At 38.6% G+C, this 21754-nt stretch overlaps 1 protein-coding gene across 1 annotated transcript in view; it reads right to left on the bottom strand.

Annotated features, from left to right (window-relative positions):
• Positions 1 to 21370, bottom strand: part of LOC107104103 (C2 domain-containing protein 2-like) — a gene marked incomplete at its 5' end in the record, with an annotated part of 31125 nt that extends 9755 nt beyond the window's left edge. The window contains 9 exons of the mRNA XM_015404018.1: positions 691 to 856; positions 940 to 1055; positions 1136 to 1200; positions 1321 to 1429; positions 6249 to 6357; positions 7948 to 8064; positions 8574 to 8675; positions 14155 to 14262; positions 21257 to 21370. Of these exons, the coding sequence (XP_015259504.1) occupies positions 691 to 856; positions 940 to 1055; positions 1136 to 1200; positions 1321 to 1429; positions 6249 to 6357; positions 7948 to 8064; positions 8574 to 8675; positions 14155 to 14262; positions 21257 to 21370 (1006 nt within the window). The remainder of the gene's footprint in view (positions 1 to 690; positions 857 to 939; positions 1056 to 1135; positions 1201 to 1320; positions 1430 to 6248; positions 6358 to 7947; positions 8065 to 8573; positions 8676 to 14154; positions 14263 to 21256) is intronic.
• Positions 21371 to 21754: the final 384 nt, after the last annotated feature.

The following is a 21754-nucleotide window of genomic DNA, read 5'->3' as shown; positions in this document are numbered from 1 at the left end:
TCACTGTGCCTCATGTATGTTCCCTGGTACTGGTTTTAGCCATGGAGAAAACTCTTGGTTGGATAGCCAATTTTCGTTACATTTACACTTGCTCGTATTTTCCAGACAAAAGGTTAATGGTGCATCTCCCAAATGTCCGCTATCGGGACGGAACCAATAATGGCGAGCCGTTTTTTTTAAAGAATAATAATTTTTAAAAAAATTTTTCGGTTTTACGTTTTTTTTTGGTTTCCAAATTAATTGTTATTAAAATTATTTTATTTTTTGTTTTTTTAAAAAACTAAGACATACGAAAGACTGATTTAAGACATTTTAATACCAATTAAGGCCTTAGTTTTATTTTTTAGAATTCAATGCCTTTTAAGACTTTTTAAGGACCCGCGGGAACCCTGATTTTAAAGCATTTTAAATGCCACAATAATCACATTTAATGAACTTTAATGCCAATTAAGGCCTTAATTTAAAAAATAATAATTTAATGACCCGCGGACACCCTGTTATAGACATTGAACCCCACCTCAAGGTTATTACTGGATTTAGGCCTGCTTAAGGCAAAATATTCACCAAAAGAAACATAATTTTCCAGTAATTTTGACCTTCCAAGTTTCTTCCAGCGTGAAAGGAAAAATCCTGGAAAAAAACACCAAGAAACTTCCAACCCCGAAAAGCTGTTTTGTTTGCAGCGTTTACCAGTGCTGTTGAGAGGCAGAGGTCGCCCTGGCTTGCTCTTTACAGCCGTGATGGTGGTGACCACGGTGCCACAAGGCATGACGGTACGGTCCATCTCCACCCTCTTACTGGCAGCTGGGGTTGGAGGTTGCCAGGACCGCACCTCGCTGGGCTCTAGATAGGTAAACTGGAAGGTTAAAGTCAGGTTAGTGTTTTTGTTCATAGAAGAAGAAACCACACTCATCAGCTGAAAAGGTCGGGTGGGCCAACCTCAGTAGTCAGTGATCCAGTCACTGTGTCTTTGGTCTTTAGTGCAAACGTCTGCTGTCCTTTGGGGTGCTTCTTCACAAGATCAAAAGGCAAACACACCTGACCTAGTAAAGAGTCTGAACCAGCAAAAGAGCCACATTATGGTCCCCGCTGCAGCACATCCATGGACAGAAAGTATCACCCAGAGATGCCTTACCTTCTGGAGGAAGACCGTCATTCAACACCTGAACACAGAGCTCTTTTGATCGTCCATTCAACTCACTGGAGGTAAAAAAAAAAATTAATAAATAAATAAACGCAAATACATATCAGGTTGTACACATATAGTTTGTATCTTTATAAAAGTGATAACTTAAGTCGGGGAAACGGTGTCAAACCTACAAGACAAACGGCTGATCCCAGGTAGGATTGGTTGTGTTCTTCATAACAGATGTGCTAAACCTCTGTGGAGGATCATCCAGCTGCAGAACACACAGAGGATTGATGCTGCCTGCAGACACAGAGGAGATCAGATCAGCCACTGACAATTATTTAAAAGTCAGGAAAAAGGATGATAGGCATATTAATAAAGTAAGAAAGTAATGTTTATTGATATAGCACCTTTCATAGACATAGAGGTAACAAAGTGCTTCACAAAATTAAAATTAGGGCTGGGTATTTTCGCCAAAGTCCTGAATCAATTCAACTTTGATTATTCAGTTCTAAATCGATTAATTTTGATTCGATCTGTTTTTACAATAATGAAAGTGGTTCAACTGTGTTTCAAAATACTGATGTATTTTATGTTTTCCTGTCACATTAAGCACAAAGTGCAAACTTGTAAATCGGACAGTTTAAGCTTGAGATATGAACAAAACTCACAAAACTGCGTCTCATAAGTGCAAACTTGTTTGTGAAAAGTGAAAAAGTGAAGCCTCACTCGAGCGGGCAGACGTGACACAGCAGACATGCATGGGCTGCATTATCTCCACTGCACAAACCATATTTGCAGCGTTGTCTGTATCGACTACAGGGTTTTTGCTGGTCAGCCCCCATTTGTTAATGTCTTCAGTCAACCTATTGGCTATATTTTCAGCTGTCTGTCGTGAAGTAATCTTGAGTGCATCTTTCCTGCTCACATAAAATATATTTACAGTCACAAAAGACGTGGTCATAAAACATCCCTCAATCTACTGGAATTAAAATCCTTTCTTAAACAAATAGGTTTTCAGTTCACTCTTAAAAAACAAACAGAATCAAGTTAGCGCATGGAAAGAGGGAGGTCGTTCCAGAGCGCCGGCGCGACCGCCTGAAAGGAGCAATCTCCACAGGTCCTGTAAAGAGTACCAGGGACCATGAGCAGGTTCAGGTCCTGAGACCATAAATCAGCTAGATTAAAAGAGATTTCAGCATCAGAGCAATCGACTTCTATTGGGGAAAATAAAGGCATTAACAATGAGGCCTGCAGCTTGTTTTTGCTGTTTTGGGAAGAAAATCCTCTCAGATTAGGCCGACAGCATGAACCAAAAATCTCCTTCTTCAGCCCTCCTCTGGATGAGCCGTTTCCGCTTTCCACGCCCCCCTGTCCTCCCGAATGCCACGCCCCCCGAAACCATGACAACCACTTAGTTCGTAAAGATAGCCTAAGAGCGTGGAATAATACAAAGCTGTAGCTTGATCAATAAGCTGCTACATATCTCTCTGGACAGCTTATTTCCCTTGATGACATCATCAGGGGAAACAGAGCATCTTAAGCACACTTTAGATAAAAGATGGAGAGAGGCAATGATGGAGGTGAAAGGATTTAGTTCCTTTGTGATTTTCATACACAGGCTTCAGGACACCTATCGCTGTTACAAAATGTTTTTAAATTGAGTTTTCCATAATATGGGACCTTTAAAGAGTCATGGGGGAGTGGTGGCCTAGGTATTAGGGACTAGAGCTTAGATTAGATTAAATTAGATGAGCTTTATTGATCTCACAGTGGAGAAATTCACTGGTCACATATTGGCATAGTACTTAAAGAAGGTGCAAACAAGGAGGAAAAAGTGCATTAGGAATAAAAATAAAATAAAATAAAAAAATAAAAATAAGAAAAATACAAGGGAGTAACACAGAGATTTGAGGTGACATATGTACAATCAGGATGGCTTATATATAGGTGGATTGACTTTACATTAAAGTGTAGTAGGTAAGGAACAATGGTGAAGTAGTGGTATGACTATTATCCCTATTATTGGACTCCTGAGGTTGTGAGTTTGAGGCCCACTCTCACAGACTGCCACTCTGGGTCTCTGAGCAAGACTCTTAACTCCATACTGCTCCCTGAACCCCTCACGATGGCAGCCCACTGCTCCCCAAGGGGATGGGTTAAATGCAGAGGTAAATTTTTCCAATGTGTGATCAATAAAGTTTAATCATTATTATTCCTCTAATAGCACAGAGAGGATGTTATTTAGGTTTTCAAAGTGAATAACTGACAGTATTCTTTAACAAGCTCATAATTTTACTGTCGTCCTGATACCTGGGAGCGTCGCTCCCTCCTGATCACATCCTGCTCTGTCCGACATCACTGGGTGTGGCGCAGCTGATGTGGGTGTTACTTTACAGAGCAAACAATGTTTAGCTGAGGTTACAGAGCAGAAAACACAGACTCCCTGCCCTGGACTCCTGCATGGGCAAAACTAAACTACGTTTAGGTCGATGTTCATGCAGACCGTCTTTAGTTAGGTAAAAAGCAAAGCATCCATTCAGAACTCTGTCTCTGCATCAGTCCGTCTGATTCTGCTAATTAGAGAGATCTAATTTGCCTCCTTCCTCCTGTTTCAGGAAACATTTCCTTCCTAAATGAATCAGAGCGCTGCACAACAGAGTGAGATTATCATCCTAACAGGCTGATAACATGAGCTGGAGCTAACCTGTTTTAATTCATAAACATGTATAATTTGTTGTTTTTCTGTTCAGTTTTATTTTATATATTCAATTTAAAAAATGTGTATGTAGAAGAAGCTTTACTGAACGGCAGAAGCTCTATGATAAACATGGAGCTTACGATGAGGTCACACCAAGTAGCTAAATACTACCTGTGGGAACAAGCTGGTTTTAAAACAGTTATTAAAGGAAGATATTACACCTGGTGATTCTCCTATAAAATGAGCACTAATCGTTGAACAAGGTCCATGCAGGAAGCTACACTATAGTTAGCCTGTGGTTATTAAAGAGGTACAGCCCCAGACTTTTTTCAAACATTAAATTTATAACATTTTTATCCTGTGTTATTAGGTATTTTAATTTATTGAACTGCAGAAATTCAGCTCCAATTGTGTTAAAGGAAAAGTCCGGTCACATTCAGAATATAAACTTCTGAAAGTACTTTAAAGTTGTAGGGAAGTCATATTTAAATGTCAAATCATTCTGGCTTAAACATGTATATAAACAAACTCTTTATTATTGTCCCAAAATTTAGAAAATTTCTATTCGCGGTGAGCTTTTCACAGGTATGATGCAGATTTTTTTTTATTTATGCCCAATATTGAAGCGTGGTATGCGCTATGTTATTCCACATCACAACGCAAGATGGACAATCAGGAACTAGCTGTGGGTCTAGATACGGACGAGGCGGTTAGGAAATGGGGGCAAGTTTGTGCGACAACTGAGGGACATGAGGGTGAAAAAGAGCGGGGATCCAGGTGGAAAAAGGGTCCCAGCGTTCTCGCACACCTCGCTCTTCTAGCTGGTCCATCTTCAGGAGTCGTTTTCCACAATGGCGGTCATACAAACAAAACAAGCTGGTAAGGCACCAAACAGGAAATATACATAGTGTAGAGAGGATGTAGATTTGCCTTTATTTTAACATGTTTTAACTCATTTTTAGATTAAATCAGATTAGCTGGTTTAGTGTGATTTTTTTAATTTATTTTGAGCAAAGAGGAGATGAAAGTCACAGTTTCTATTTTCTATTTGTCCAAAATGATAACCATGCATCTTTTCCCTAGACCTAACAACGGAAGGGGCGGGGACGTCTCTGCGTTCAATGTGACACCTACGCAGACGACCTGGTTTCGAAGTACAAATCAGCCTTAAGGTTTGCAACAAACCTAAATCTACTGCTGCAGACTGAAACATGCTAAAGTGTTTCCCATTAATGAATGAGACTGTGGCGGCCCGCCATAGAGATACAAATTGTTTACGGCCGTAACCAAGCGACAGGAAGAATGCGAGCCACGCTCATGGATGGTCAGTGGCGGTTCTACTTCCCAGGCGAGACCCACTCCAAGCGGCAGTTACATTTTTTACGTAGCGCGTGTCCAGCCCTCCTTTATAAAAATGCCAACCCGGCTGCCCGGTTCGCCCGTGCAGTGTTGCCAACTCAGCGACTTTGTCGCTATATTTAGCGACTTTTCAGACCCCTCCAGCGACTCTTTTCCAAAATGAGCGACTAGCAACAAATCTAGCAACTTTTCTGGTGTCACTGGCGGCTTTAAGAGACTCTTAGGTGAAGCACGTATCTTTCCTAGAGTTCCACTCAGCGCTGCAGTCAGAGCCACAGCATGTTTACCCTCAGGGAGCTAGCGGGATGTAAATGTAAAATGTTATTTGGTCTAAAATAAATAACTGAATTTGAAATGTTTTATCTTAAATAATGGCAACAGTCACTTAATCAACTTGTCCATTGTGTTTTCCTTTCTAAGATAGTGATTTGTAGGCTCCTTAGTGGACCCAAAGGGAAAAAAGAAAAAAAGTGTAAAAAAAAAAAAAGTGGCCTCAAAAAAGCACTTAAAGGGGAACTTTGTTTTTTTTACATTGGGCCCTTGATTTTACGTTATTACATCATGTTCTACTCACCCATGTGAGTTTTGTGTCATTTGGAGCTGTTCTGAAGATATTCTGTTAGGTAGAACATGATATAATAACGTAAAATCAAGGGCCCAATGTAAAAAAAAAAAAAAAAAAAAAAAAAACAGGGTTCCCCTTTAAGTGGGTTACACCACACTTAAAAATGTGCAAAACCCCCGAAACACTGATGCTAAGAACACAGAGAAAGGTTCTGTAAAGCGGAACCATGGCCAGATGAGACGCTGCTGGAGCTTTTTTTCTATTTAGTCATTAGACAGGACATGAAAACCTGTCACTATTTCACAGCCCTCATAGTTTTTAGTCTACGGTGGTTTTCTGTCAGTTTCCTCTGAAGGTAGAAACATAGTTTTACTCCCCATGGTGGATTCATGGTGGGGGTGTTGGGAGGATCCAGGTGATATGAAGGAGGTCCAGTTCTGTTAAACTTGCCTTACAGGACAGGAACGATGAAACTGAGGAGACTTGCAGCTTACCTGCAGCATCCTCCTCCTGATTGAGTGTGACGCGGGTGTTTTTCACAAGCAGCTTCCAGTCGTGGGCTCGGGGGGGCTTCGGAGGCGACATCACTTTGCCGTGAGTTTCCTGTTGGAGAAACCAGACAACAGAAAACTTTAGCGACCGATCCAACCAACCAGATACACTAACAGCAAGCAGAGCACTCAGTCCAAATCATTAGGATCCAAAATTGGCATTAAAGCTGCAGAACTGATGTCAGAAAATCAACAGAGTAACACTGAGCCGTAAGATTTGAATAAATGTAAAATATAAGAGAGTTAAATGGATGTAATTTCTTAGCTATGACTAAACAACATACACATATGTAAATAGATAAATACTCAAAAACCAACAGAAATTTTAAATTCGGCAAATCTACAAGAGAGCTACACTGACAGGTCAGAATAGAGGAGCTTTATTGGAGAGAAGCTGTATGGATCCTCAGCTCAGGATGGAGAACATTAACGTTTTGCGGCTGCCTACAGATCTGGGCTTTGAGAAATAATCCTGAAGACCTTCAGGAAAGCTGCAGACATTTAGATGGAATAAGATGATATTAAAATCTAATTTCTGGCCCCACATGCAAAAGTTAAGGAAACTCCTGAGGGATTTTGCTTTAATGCAAAGGCAAACCTGGAAGGAAAGATCTTAGAGGCTTTAAAACACCTCAGACTGAGCAGAACGTTCCTCTTCCAGCAGGATAATGACCCTAAACATACGGCTGAGGCTGCAAAGCAAAAGTTTGAATCAAAAACATAACAATATGTCAGAATAGATGGGTTTCTATCAACGTTGTTTTAACCTTAAATAGCGCCTTAGAGGAGCATGATGGAAGCTTTCTAGGTTTGGAAAAGTTTTTATGCTAATCTGTTGTTCTTTTTTCTAAAGAAGAAAATCTGCTAATAAAGATGGAAACAGATTTTTATCGCATCGGTTCTGAACATTAACCGAAGATCAGCTGTTTCCACCGGCAGCGTCTGAAATGCAGGACTAAAATCATATTCTCTCTACGTCTCCGGATTATAAGAACCATCACTAAAACTAGCCGACATGATAAAGTAAATACAACTTGAACAGATTCATTCATCAAAACTTTGCTCCATTACTGATCTGTAATCTGTTCTGCTATCTCTACTTCCTGTTTATTAAAGCTGAAGGCAACATGAACATGTGACCACATTACGCTCGGCAAATATTTGGTTAATTCCTCCTAATGGATGGAAACACATCTAATAAGCATTTTTTACCCTCACAGTTTTCAGGACATAGATGGAAACGTTGTTCTCCATCAGTCTAGATGACGTTTTCCAGAGTGAAGGAAGCTGAATGGAAATGCACACCGCACTTTTCAGGTTTTGCTTGTAGAAAAGCTCCCTTCTAACTCAGATTAATGAACATTGTGTTTGGAAAGTACTGTTTTTATTAAGCCTAAAAAACTATTCAGCTAAGGACTAAACCAACATAATGTTTAGAGAGTCTGGCTCTGAGTCATTTTGTGTTTTAATTCTGTTTCCTTAATAGTCAACTTAATGTCACAATCAATCGTAATCTCTTTAAAAAAGAAACTATCTTTATATGTTTGATTGCGGCTTTCAGATCAAAGCTGTTTTTAGTGAAAGCGCAGAGCAAACAAAGCAAACAAGATCCTCCTGAATGAGGGAAGAGCCTTTGTCTGACCTTGCGCTCTGAGGCCTGAGCAGGCCTGCAGCTCAGCAGCACAGAGGGACGGCTCGCACGCAGCAGCTGCCTCAGACGCTCCTTTAGGGCTGCAGCACTGCAGGCGTTAGCAGAGTCCTGATGGAGAGAGAAGATTCACAGCTTATTGAAGGATGGGAACCTTGTTACCTTTTTTTTATGGAACATTTTTCCACTTCCTGCTGATCAATCTTTATTTAATAAACAAAGATTAACTTCATATTTTCTTTTTTTGTTTACCATAAATACAACTCAGTGGGTGATATGCTTAAGTTTCTTTTATTAAGCACATATTCATCAATAATTCTATGAAAAGCAAATATTGAAAATACTTAGAGATTAAAAACAGACCCAATCAATCACAAGATATTCAATAAATTATTAAATGAGTTAAAATATCTGTATATGCAGCTTTCACAAGCAGCTAATAGTGTTTTTAATCTATTAGTATAAAAAGATCTTAATTAAATTGGTTGTTTAATTATTTAAAGAAAAAAAAAAAGCATTTTTATATGCATACATAAACACAAACACCTGCTTGTTAAACCTGGTTAGCAGGCGTTAAACAACCTATTTTAAAAAGAAGTGCTAGTTTCCTTCAGATTTACCTGTGTGAGGACGGGGGCGACATGCAGCCCCTCGACGTCCAGATGGGACACTTCCCAGCTCACTTTGATCTCATCCTGGACTTCCTGCATGTGGAGCTGAAGCTGAGGAGCAGAGAGTAAACAATGGTTCATCACAGAGTAGCAACACATTGCAAAAATCATAAGAAAGAGGAGTTAAAAATTCTTAAATTAAGTGTATTTACCCCTTAATTTCAGTAGGTAAAAAAGATGATCTGCCAATGGAATGACTATCTTTCCTCTTAAAGTTAGATAATTAGATAAAACTCACTTGAAATAAGACAATGTAATTGTTTTCTCTTATTTTAAATGTAAATTGGCTTGTTATTGGCAAAGTGTCTCACTTACCATCTTAATTCAAGAGCTAATGCACTTATTTTAGGAAAAAAATGACTCATTTAGATAAAAAAATTTTGCAGTGCAGGAAACTTCGCTGCTCTCCAGTCATTATAGGTACCTCAACAAAAGCATCTACTTTCAAAATAAAAGCCTTTCTGCAGCTTTTATTTGCTAATATTCAGAGGGAAGTGGTTAGAGGATTGCGCTTGGAATACTGAGGTTATGGGTTCAAGTCCCACTCCAATGGACTGCCACTCTGGGTTCCTGAGCAAAGAGTGAATTTCATTGCTCTGTACTTGTAATGGTCACCGTTACAAGTGCTCTGTACTTGTAACGTACAAGTACAAGTAATAAAAAACCTGCAAAAGAAATAATATCAAGATGGTAATTATGCTGCATCGACCAAACATGTAATGATTTAGGTTTTGGCCACGTTTGGTCCAGCCCTAACTGCAAGGAGAGGAAGAAGGTAAGTAATACTAGAAGGAGTATTGGGGCCACACTGAGATATATATTAGTGTTACACCGATACCAGTATTGGGAGGACCCTGATCCAGCACTAAAATGGTTGAATCATTATCAAATAGGGCTTCGATACCATTTTGAGAGCCAAAAGTTTATTCAACTATTGTCACCCATATATCTTATATATATATAAATAAATTTAAATTACAGAAAAAAAGTCATAATTACAAGAACAAATTCATAATATCAGGTTTAAGAAAAAAAAAGTCAAATTTGTACCTAAAAACCAAAATAAGTCATTAATAAAAACTCCCCTGAGTAACTTTGTCCAGTGATGAACAAACTGTTCATTTTTTCCCTCTCCAGCCCCATTAAGCTAAATATCAGAAGAGCAGAACATAACAAGTGTCTCAGTAACCATAACATCACTGGATAAACTGGGTTCGTGGCCAAGAAACTCTTCAGATCCTAAACCCAGAGAGAATTATTTTTTCTAGCCCAAACAGCTCAGGCTGCGACCCCAAAAATAAGCAGACAACAAACTGGAGACACCCTAAAAATAAATGTGAGTACTTTATATTTATACATGCAATGTTTTCTTTGGCAGCCGTTTTAGTCTTATGGAAAAAAAACAAAACTAATTAGTTTTAGTCAAATATGTCATTTCATATGTGAACGTTTAGTAAAGCTTTAGTCTGATTTAGAAAATAAAAGATTTTCTATTTGTACAAAAAGTTTACTTCATATAAATGTCAACAAGTGAAAATAAATATATATATACCGCATGTGTGTCGTTTGCTTCTTCTTTTAGCCTGCAATGCGCCATACCCTACAAACCCAAAATCCAACAAAAGAAGCCAAAAGACCCCATTCCTGTTCGTCGGTTCCAATTTACATGTTTTCTAAGCCAAAACAAGGCTTTGTTGGGCTACTGTATAAAACCTCGAACTCAACGCTATTCCTGACATTTTGAATTTAAAAAGCTTCCTGCATGGGAAGCAAAACGTCTTCAAACTTCCAGTGGATTGTTTTTAATTTTCTTTTTTGTAAAGACTATGACCCGGATGACTGAGAATCTTCACCAGCTTTCAAATTACATTTAATTATTGGACTAATCATCCAAAATGAATTTTTAATTATCTATTGTGACATTTAATAGTTAATTTTTTAATTTTATTGTATATTTAATATTTAGATCAAGTAGGGCTGAAACAATTCAACGGAGTCATCGATTATTTTAATAATCGTCAACTAATTTAATAACTGATTTATCGTTAAATGGAGCGTAGAGACTCTAAAACAAGCCTTTAGCAAAAAGAGTAAAACACTTAGAGCAGTAAGTATACCAAGATTATACAAAAATATATCAACATTTTACATTTAAGATAAAAAATATTGATATATTTTTACCTATCGATATGTTCTATCCGGAACTCCTCAAATGGAAAACTTTTAGTTTCACTTGTTTAAATTTTGTAAAAATTATTTTTAAGGAACTTTTTTCTATTTGATTATTAATCGATAAATGAAAATAAATAATCAACAGATTAACGATTTGCAAAATAATCGTTAGTTGCAGCCCTAATATTAAGCCTTAGATTAATAGATGTTCCATCAACTTATTTCATGTTATTTTAGCCATCTATACACCCCAGAAAGCAAATCACAATGATTGTTGATCTATTTTTTTTATGACCATCTATCCATCTAAATTCTGAATGTTTAATTTCGGTTCACTAAGACTGGTTTCTTCCAGCCCTTCAGGAATTATAACCCTTCTCTGTCTGTAGAAGAAACCAATAGAGTGGGTAATGTGCCTGAACAGGTCTGGATTCCAGTGTGGGACTGATGCGATGCAAACAATGACCTTATCAGATACCAACAGCAACATCACAGCCTTTGACGGAAACAGACTGATTTCTGGATCAACCGACAAACCCAAACATCGTTAATTATGATCGCTGCAAAGGAGAACTGTGAGCGATCCAGGAGGAAGTGTTTGTTTTCAAAACAGCGAAGTGAGATTGTTGTTTTAGACATGTGGCATCATTATGATGTGGATATTTCCTGAGAAAATAATAAAAGGCTTTCTCAGAAAGAGGGAGCTTCTTTGAAGCAGAATAACAAGCCACGGCAGAAAACAGTTATTAGGTTGAAGAGCCTGGAGGGAACCAGATCAGACTGACTCAGATGGCAGAGAAAAAGTTATTGCATCACCCTCTTAACTCCCAGCACAGGAAAACTGGGTGATTGCTCCTGGTGCTTGACAGGAGAGTCATCAAACCTTCGGAGCGAGCACAGCGTCACCCTTGACTGAAGCGTTAAGGTTTGTGTTTACAGGGAGAAGAATCATTCAGATGATGCTCTGCAGGGATGAGGTCAGGGTTCAAACTAGTCAGGCGACTTTATTCACAGAAAACGCTGCACAGTCATGTTAGAACAGATGCTACAAAATGTCGTCATAGGCAGCAGAGCTGAGATCCTTTCCCTGGAATTGAGGGGGCCTCATCAAGCAGGAATCCATCCTCATCCCACCTCTAGTTCAGGCAATGCTGGGTGTTTTCTGACAGGGAAGTGGTCTCCACAGCTTCAGTACAGAGAAGCTACAAAGAACAGACATCCTGAGCTGCTTCCACATGCTGATGAACTCAAAGGTTTGAAGATCAGTCTGCATGAAAATGGTGAAGATCCAAGATTACCCGACTACAACTGGGCTGGAAATGGGATTGTTCCTGGTACCAAGGTAGCTCCACGTAGCAGGTTAAGGAGTAACCCCTCCCCCACATGTTGCTTCCAACATGCTTTTCAATCAATCTATTCCTAGAATCTATCCAAATTCTATCCCACTGACAGCAACCCTTCTATAAACTTGCACATCTTGACTGAATACCAACGATTCCTGGAGGGGTCACCTTGTATAACGGTAACAAGGCTTCCCGACGTCATCAATTTTGGCCCCTCCCCCTCCCCTCTAAATGAATCCCTACCTAAGGTAGTTCCACCCAAACTGTGGAACAACCTGACCCTCTGTCTGAGGGTTCTCACTGATCTGCACCTTTTTAAGTCCAGATCAAAGACTCATTTTTTAAACTGGCTTTTAATACTTAGGACACATTATTTTATTCCTATTATTTTAGTATAATTTTTTTGCAATGTTTTTATCGTTCTATGAAGCCCTTTGGTCTTCCTAGTGTTGTTGTAAAGTGCTATATAAATAAACTTTGATTTAAATTTTAGATTTTAGACCCACAGCTAGTTCCTGATTTTATTGTCATTTTGTATCACAGAGTGTTTCAGAACATTTCCATTCCATAAAGTTTAGAAGTTAATGAACAATCCTCTTGATACAAGAAAAAACTAAGGTTTCTACAAAAGCTGCTTATCAATAACTTATTAGTCGATCAATAAGATCAATAAATCTATTACTGTCATCCCTAATTTCGGCATGATTTGGTCATTTATCAGTTCAAAAATTGCAGCAACGATGCAACTTAGTTCAGTTTGACACACTTTAGCTACACACAGCAAACACCAGAATGGAGCGCTTATACAAAAAATGACGACACATCGACAACCATCGCCTCAAAGAAAATCAGCATTTAAGACAGATCTCTTTTTATAGCTGTAATCTAACTTCTTTTTTATAGTTGAAAACCTTCAGAGACCCATCAGAGTCCTGTTTAATGAACCTCTTACTTTCGCTTTGTGAGAATTTCATCCCACCTCGCTAATAGCTGCTAATTAAAGACACATACCAACCAAATGCACTTTAATAGTCAGGTTTTAATGAGGTTCATAGACCAGAAGTCTTCAGTAAAGGAGGCATTTCTTTTATGGAAGCTAGTTTATAGTATCTAACATGTGAGCCATGTATAAACGGGTTTAATCTTTGTCAGACCGTCCCCACATTACTGTGAGTGGTTTAGCTGTTCCTGCTGCTGTGTTTACATTTCCAAGATGGATCCTGCACTGAGAGGGATGCATGTGTGTCGAGGCTCTTCCTGGTAACGTGACGCAACTGTGCACTCTACAGTGCAACTCAAACTCTTTTCTATCCAAAAACTGTCCAGGCTCTCTATAAACCCCCCCGTTTTCTAGCCTGGAAACACCTAACAAGCCTTTGACTTTTCCAGGATAATCTAAAGCAGGGAGAGCTAAAAAAACAAACAAAAAGAAACGAGAGGACTTCCTTTGTTTTCCTGGAACAATGGCGGATCCATGATCACAACAAAAACAAGTCAGCATGTTACTCCCACTCTATTAAAAGAACGACATTAGGAAGGTGACAAGCACCTTATGGCGCTAAAAATAGCTCTGATTCAATTGGGTTACCTCATGTCGGCCGTTACTCTACATGAGTGGAGAGTTCAGACTGAACAGGATGGAAGCTTAATGGGATTAAGGGGCAGGACGACCCGATGTGAATCCAGACACCTTTAAAGCTGGTACCGTAAAGTAACATGGGTAAACATTGAAGATCTGATTATATTAGAATATGTCCTTTAATATAATGTGATCTGTTCCCTGATATGGATGTTTAATGAGGTCCAAGCGCAGAAGGAACCTCCATCTATCTGTACTGATGCTGCAGCCAGCGGTAATTCAATCCACCGCCGCCCATCACTTTCAATAAACCACCTCATTCAACTAAACCACAACAACAAGGAGGAAAATCAGGTTTCGCTGGCCTCCCTGGGTAAAGGTAAATAAAGCTGGTTATTTCATGGACTCTACAGCTGGCTGAATGTGGAGCGTTTACCTGGAGCTCTACTGGAGCTAAACGCGCCGTGTATTTACAGGGATCAGCTGTGGATCCAACGCTGAGGAGGAACTGAAGCTTCTCTCCAACCACGCTGCAGGAGGCGGCCTGTCGGCGGGAAGAAAAAGCGAAAGCAGTTTAGATCAGGAGGGGAACTAAAGGCACAGACGTCTGAATTGAAAGGAACAAACATCTAAACAGGAATTTGATCGCTAAACAGGCGGCTGATTAGAAATGCACATGTCCCTTCAGTTACTCATCATAAGGATGGATTTATTCATTTTACAGGAAATACTGATAAAAAACTATTTTCTAAAACAATAAAATGAGTTTATGGCAGATTTTTCCCTGATTCATTCAGGATTAAAACAAACAAACGGGCTGAAACACGTTTATTCGTATCTGAATAAACGTTGCAGGTTTTACCTCCACTGCTCAACCAGTTCTCTAGTTGCTCCTGAACATAAAATCTATTTTTTTTATTTTATCCGATGTCACAGTTTGAGTTGGATGGTTTGAAAAGTATGGAGTGATTTTTGTTACATTCATGTTGCAGCAAAGAACACTTTTTATAAATGGAATTTTGAAAGTAAAAAAAACTATCTAGAAATTAAATATTAAAAAGTTGTTATTTAAAAAAAGGTTTCTTGAGTAGCTTTATTGTTTTCTTATATTTTATTTCTTTTTTGCACGTTGTTTATTGTTTTGCTGATTTTTTTTTTCAAACTTAAATCATTTGAAGTTCTCCTTTTCAGATGCAGTTTTACAAATAACATTTTTTATTGTGTTTTACAGATCGAATTCTCTTTAATTCAAGCCCAATATAAACATTTACTGTGAATTATAATAAAAAATATAAAATTGTTATCGCTAACATCTATGATGACCGATAGAAATGCGTCTCTGCTCCTCAGATCTGTGAAATCCAACCTCAAAAAGAAGGAAATTCGTAAAAACAAGCTGAAAAAGAGAAATGTTACAAAAAAATGTATATGAAAAAAATAAAACATGGAACTAATAATCTAAGTCGTTAACCGGGGTAACTTCATTTGTTATCATTGTCAATGAGCTCTATGTGAGCTAAATTGTATATGGGATCTATTTCCCACTGCTTGGCTTTTATTGGTCCTTTAATTCTGCTGCTCAGCTCTAAATCAGCAGAACCTCCATCTCTGAACTGATGGTCTCTCTTCTTCACCTTTAATCTTCTTAATGAATACTTTCTTAGGTGGACTGCATCACTTTTATGAAGTTAACTGGAGTTTAGAAAGCTTGCTGAATCTGATGTGGCGAATGAGAAGTATTCGTAGAAATTTTCAACACGACTATAAAACAGATTTGGTCCATCAGAGCCAATGAATCTACACATAGAGGATTGCTATAAACCTTCCTGAATTCAGCCTTAATACAGACTGATGGGCTAACACAAAAGAGAAATTAGCTCCACACTAAAAAATTAATGATCAAATATTCAGCTGCGATGAAGCTGTCTGCAAAGACTCAGCTGCTAAGAGATGCCATCAAATTAATGTAAGGGGCGGGGCTATGCATTGAGCATGTGTAGATGGCTAGTATGGAGGGTTAAACGGATTAAAAGTTAAAAAAAAATTAAATTTTACATAAAATACTGAAATGTAAAATTGAAAGTCCAATCAAATAATTAAATGTAATTAAAGTCTTTTGGATAATGGAACTTTGTTGATCTCACATTGGAGTAATTTACCTCTCCATTAAATTGGCCATTGTGGGGCGCCCAGGAAGTAATCGGTGCTTAAAGGTCGTGCTCAGAGACCCAGAGTGGCAGTCTTTGGGAGTGGGTTTCAAACTCACAACCTCATGATTTCAAGCCCTATGCTCTAACCACTAGGCCACCATTCCCTAAGTAGCAGACTCATCATGAAATAAAAAAAATCAGACTCAGTGGGCGGGGCTAGAGCCGCTTCCATAGAAAGCCTGATGTCTGATTGGCTGCTTCTCGCTGAAAAAGTGCGTAAAGTAAGAAGTAAAGCAACTTCTTCCTGAATTTATTTTACTCTTGAGTCAATAATATTGCTCAAAAAGGCGTAAATAACTTTGGAAAGGTGTTTATTAACATCATATGAACCCCAGCCTCTACGTTCCTTGTGTTTGGATTTCATAGGGGCTGAAACAAACAAAAAAAAACAACAACAAAACAAACAAAAACAATAAATTCCTCTGAAAACAGAGGAAGTCAGATTTGTAACCATGCAGAGGGTATGTAAACATCTAAACTGGTTTCTGTATAAAAAAACATAACATGTGACCGCATCACAGAGAGCTGAAAAAAAAAACCCCACTTCATTTGGTTAAAGCTGTTTGAAATCAGATTAAAGCGATCATAACCTGCAGGGCTGTAAACTACAGGACAATATTCTGAATGGGGTATAATGTCAAACAGCAGGGTTTATAAACACAGTCTGGGTTTATAAACACACTCTGGGTCTATAAACACACTCTGGGTCTATAAACACACTCTGGGTCTATAAACACACTCTGGGTCTATAAACACACTCTGGCTCTGGCTCAGACCTGCTGCAGCTCTAAAGCCAGGTCTCTGTGAAAGTCGCCTCCATTGCTTCAGTCAGAGATGCAAACTCACAGCTTCGTTGTAACGTCGGTGACTTTGCAGGGCTGTCGGCGTTTTTCTCTTACAGTGACGAGAATGAGGAACTTCACTCAGAACCGATTTGCATGTTGTCTTTAGACATCTACACTTCATTAATCCTGCTCTGTTGTTTGAGCAGGTACCGTCTGCATCGTTAATTCTTCACACACTGGTGAAGACCTACCGCCTTAAACAGACATCAAAAAGTGGTGGTTAAAGCCGCCTGACCCTTAACAGGGAAAAGTTAGATTTTTATGAAAAGTTCCAGTGATGCTTTTTAGGACCTTATATCCCACATCTTACTCCCTCATAGCCTTTTTCCTGCTGGAGCAAATCACCAACACTAACGTCATATCTCAAAAACCTTATGAAGGGTTTCCAAATTTCCTCATAGACATGTCTTTTTTGTTTAATTATTTTCCAATATCATGTTTGATGCCATCTCTTTAATCCATCTTCCAATTCTTGGAGTTTCAACGTATTTTTTCCCAATAGAGAGAGATTATACGTTTAGCTTGTAATATACACATATCTACTAACCTAGATTCTTTACTTATTAATGTGGAGCAGTTGGATATACGCCCAGAAGGAAAAGCTTGGGATGCAGCGGGTGGCTTCTTAGTTAATATCTTGTCAATCCTGTTAATAACATCTTGCCAATCTTGGTATAGTTACTGCTCTAAGTAGGTCAGTCAGCTAGAGCTAAGCTTTAGAGTCTCTCCAGTTAACAGTTAATCTAAAACTAATTTAGTTGAGGGTTATTTCAACAATCGATAAATCCAAGAATTTGTTTCAGCCTTGATTCTCTTATATTTGTTAGTATATTATTATTTTTTGTTTATTTAAATTTAAACTTTTGTAAAATTTTTTAAGTGTTCAAGAGAAAGAAGTATCTTCTTCAAAAATTTGCCCTGGAAAAAATCAGCAGCACAAAAGAGCGGTCAGTTAGAACAGGGCTTTCAGCCTGGGACACCAAAAATAACAATGCAACTGACGGCGGACTCCTTAAAAATGCATATACAGAAGCAGCCATTCAAAACGGCCCTTCCCAGGCAAACGCCAGCAGTATGGCAGCCCACTTCCCTGCAGCTCCCAGTGAAATCCCCTCCAACTTCCAGCCAGTGGCCTTCTCCTGGACGTTCATATTTATTTACTCTGACTCCACCCTTTTACTAAATTACAGGGTCTAACCAGGAGATGATGCTTCTCTTTAGATCTTAATGTCCACAAATCCTGACAGAAAGAATATTTTAGTACAAAGACTGATGTTTAAAAAGGAATTGCAAAGGACTAGCCAAGGACTCATCAAGGAAAGAGGGGAAATTTTGCATGGCTACAACTATATTTATTTCACTCTACATTCATTTATGCAAATAAAGTGAATAATATGAAATGTTAAATCAATTTTTTCTTTCAAAATGATATTCAATCATTTAATTAATCTTTTTAAATGCATGTCAATTATTTAATGGGACATTTTAATCGTGCATTTAACATTCTAATGGTATGTCTTACATTTGACTCATGTGTTAGATCAATAAATAACCGTTACATCTAATTAGTTCATGGTAAAGTCATTTTTATGTCTTTCATTATATATTTTTCGAGCTTCATATTCCTCGGGGATGAAAGCATAAATATCCCTAACTTTCAAAGGTCTTTCAGTATTTCTTTTTGCAAATTCTCTCTGCAGCTCGGCTACATGGTTTACATCTGAGGGCGTAGAAAAATTTTTGGTGTTTACGCGTGTCTGCGAGGAATGCCATCCAACGAGGTGGTCGGGCCGGTAGCTCGTCTATCCCTGTAGTGTCTGTTAGACAGGACAGATCTACTGGGGTCTGTAAACTGTGGGGGAGAGAGCCTGAGTGGGAAGGCTTCCTTCCACAACATGTAATGACGTCCCATGTTTTGGAAGTTTGCTTATTATGATACGATGTAAGAACACTGGTGTCTCTGAGCTCCTCCCCTCATATCTAAGCTTCTTAAACACACAGGTGCTGCTCACAGCATGTGGGTAAAAATAAGCCTGTGTCGATTTAACAGCAGAGCTGCTGCTAAACATCACCGTCCATCAAAAAGAAAAGGCTGAGTTTGCACAGGGAAGCACGGCCAAACAGATGGTGCCAGGAACCCGGCGAGCAGCCCATCCCTATCTGACCTCTCAGGGAAAAAACATAAAAACTGGTTTGGTTTCCAAGCATTGTGGAGGTTGGCACAGATCCTGCAGCACTGATAAGATAATTAGTAAAGTTCCTCATTCATTTATTCATAGTCATCTGTAGTATTTGGAGCAGCATTAATAACCTTTTCACTTCTGTTATGAGCGTAAAACCATTAACTTTAAAGCATTTTATTGGCTTAAAATGCAACAGATTAAAACAAAGTCGTTTGTTAAGTGAAGGGAAAAGATGCATGGTTATCATTTTGGACAAAAAAGAAATCTAAACATTGACTTTCATCTCTTTGCTAAACAAAAAAAATCACACTAAACCAGCTTCATTTGATTTAATGTAAAAAATTAGTTAAAAAAGTGTTAAAATAAAGGCTGATTTATACTCAGAAACCAGGTGGTCTGCGCAGATATGCCCCCACCCCTTCTGCAGACCTCTCCAAAATTGTAAGTGACCGCAAACAGTGCCGCAGACAGGAGGCCTCTGATTGGTCAAATCTACATCCGCTCTACTCTATGTGTATTTCCTGTTTGGTACCTTACCAGCTTGTTTTGTTTAAATGACCACCATTGTGGAAAACTGCGCATGAAGATGGACCAGCTAGAAGAGCGAGGTGCGCAAGAACGCTGGGACCCTTTTTCCACCTGTATTCCCACTCTTTTTCACCCTCATGTCCCTCCATTGTCGCACAAACTTGCCCCCACGGCCTCGGCCGTATCCAGACCCACAGCTAGTTCCCGATCGACTCTCTTGTGTCGTGGCGGGCAATAACACAGCGCAGACCACGCTTCAATATTGGGCATAAATCAAAAATATCTGCGACAATCTCACTGCGACTCACTGCTTCAGGAGGATAACCAGCCCTTTAGTGCTGAGGTTGTCAACAGGAGGTCCGTGACCCCTAGGGGGTCCATGTAGGTACTGCATGGGGGTCACGAAAGTTTTGGTTGATTAGACTTTTTTTTTTTTTTTTATATTGCCCCTGCAATTTTTTCCACTAATTGAAATGTCTTTAAATACACATTAACATGAATTCAACGTAATTTTCTAATGATTCTGCCACCTGTGGACAAAACACAGAACTGCAGCACTCTTCTGCTCGTTCTCATTGCTCGTTTTTTTCACCTTACAATGAGTTGCCACTGGTGGCTGAGTTGATCCAGATGTCACATCCGCCAAACAGCGAAGGGAACTCACTATAAAGTAAATTAATGAAAACAGGCTACAGGCTCTTAGATGCATCGGCGCCGAACTACTGAGGCGTCACTCTTTAGTCATAAAGGGACAAATAAAAAGGGCATTATAAAGATATTTTTCAGTGCATCATTTCTCTTTAAATTGAGAAGGAAAATAAGATAATCTGCTATTTAAACGTGAATTTCTGCTCTTAAAAAATGTATTAGATATTGTGAATATGATATATGATAATTATGATTGCACTTTATTTAAATAGAAACAATCCTATGCCATCAGCAAACTGACGAGTTATATATGGAGTGATTTTTGTCTGTTATTGTTGCAAGCATAGGAACACATTTTGCAAATAGTAATTTGAAGAAAACGCAATCCAGAAATAAAACTTTGAAGTGTTTCTTAATAAAAAAAAATTTTTCTCAGATTGTATTTTCTTTCTTTTTTCCATAAGTTTTTTTTGTTATGTATGTTCTAAAAATCCTTTTTGAAGTTTTCTTCCAGGTTTCATTTCTGGGTTGCATTTTTTTTTCTCCAAATTTCCATTTACAAAACATCTTCTTTACTTGCAGCAATAATGGAACAAAATTTGCTCCATATTCAAATCAGAGGAAAATGCATTAAAAAAAATGTATTTAAATTTTATTATTAAAGGGAAGATGACTCGACAGAAATTCTCTGAAAAACAAAAAAAGTCAGAGAGCGACTCCAACATTTGCAGAATATTGACACAACAATGGAAGTGAAAAACATGCCGTACTTTACAGATTTTTGTTTGCAAAACATTTGGCAAACTCATTTATTTCCCTTCCTATTGTCTCTCCTCTGAGTTGGTCAATAAACAAATGACCCACTTGAAGCTTATGGCTGCAACATGATAGCATGCAAATTGATTGAAAGGGGACTGGGTATGCAAAGCGCCACAGGAAGGCCTTTAAAGAAAATGCCGTGGTGCAAAAACACAAAGAGGGAATTGATTGGTGAAATTTTGATGAATACGGGGGAAAATCCCAGCGTTATTGCAGGCAGGCTGACGAGTCAGAGCTCGTCAGCCGTTAGTTCTGGAGAGGTTCCATTTCTAATGAATTAAGGAAGGCCGATTGGATGGAATTACCTTGTTGGTGGCCGACTTCTGGAAGCTGGAAACCTTCCTGACGGCGAGTTCTGATGCCTCAAAGCCATCTTCTTCAAACTTCAACAGAAGAGAATCCTGATGAGAAAGAGAGAACTGTTTAACACATCTTAGTCGTGTGTGAGATTTATCAACAAATTATTGGCTGCCTTTCTCTACTTTATGACTTGATCCAGAGGTCATAGATTAGCGGACCGGGGTCAGATTTTATGCCAGATTTCAACATGATGTTGAGCCGTTTAAACACGACACCAATAGCAAAGCAGACAGTGGTTCTTTTAATTACTATGTTAATAACTGTGTATAGTTCATTAGACGGTTGGGAAAAAATACACTGATATAATATGTTTCACACCGCAATAAAGATCTTAAAAAAAAAAGATGTATTTGAGTATTTTATTTTTTACACTACCACTTGGAATTATGGGTAACCAAGAGCGTAGATTAAAACCATAACCGTTACGTCTAATGTGTTAGCGA

The sequence above is a fragment of the Cyprinodon variegatus genome, unplaced genomic scaffold, assembly GCF_000732505.1.
Source record: "Cyprinodon variegatus isolate N-32 unplaced genomic scaffold, C_variegatus-1.0 Scaffold1616, whole genome shotgun sequence".
Taxonomy (NCBI): domain Eukaryota; kingdom Metazoa; phylum Chordata; class Actinopteri; order Cyprinodontiformes; family Cyprinodontidae; genus Cyprinodon; species Cyprinodon variegatus.
Note: the sequence above shows the minus strand (reverse complement) of the source record. Positions and strands in the feature narration are given on the sequence as shown.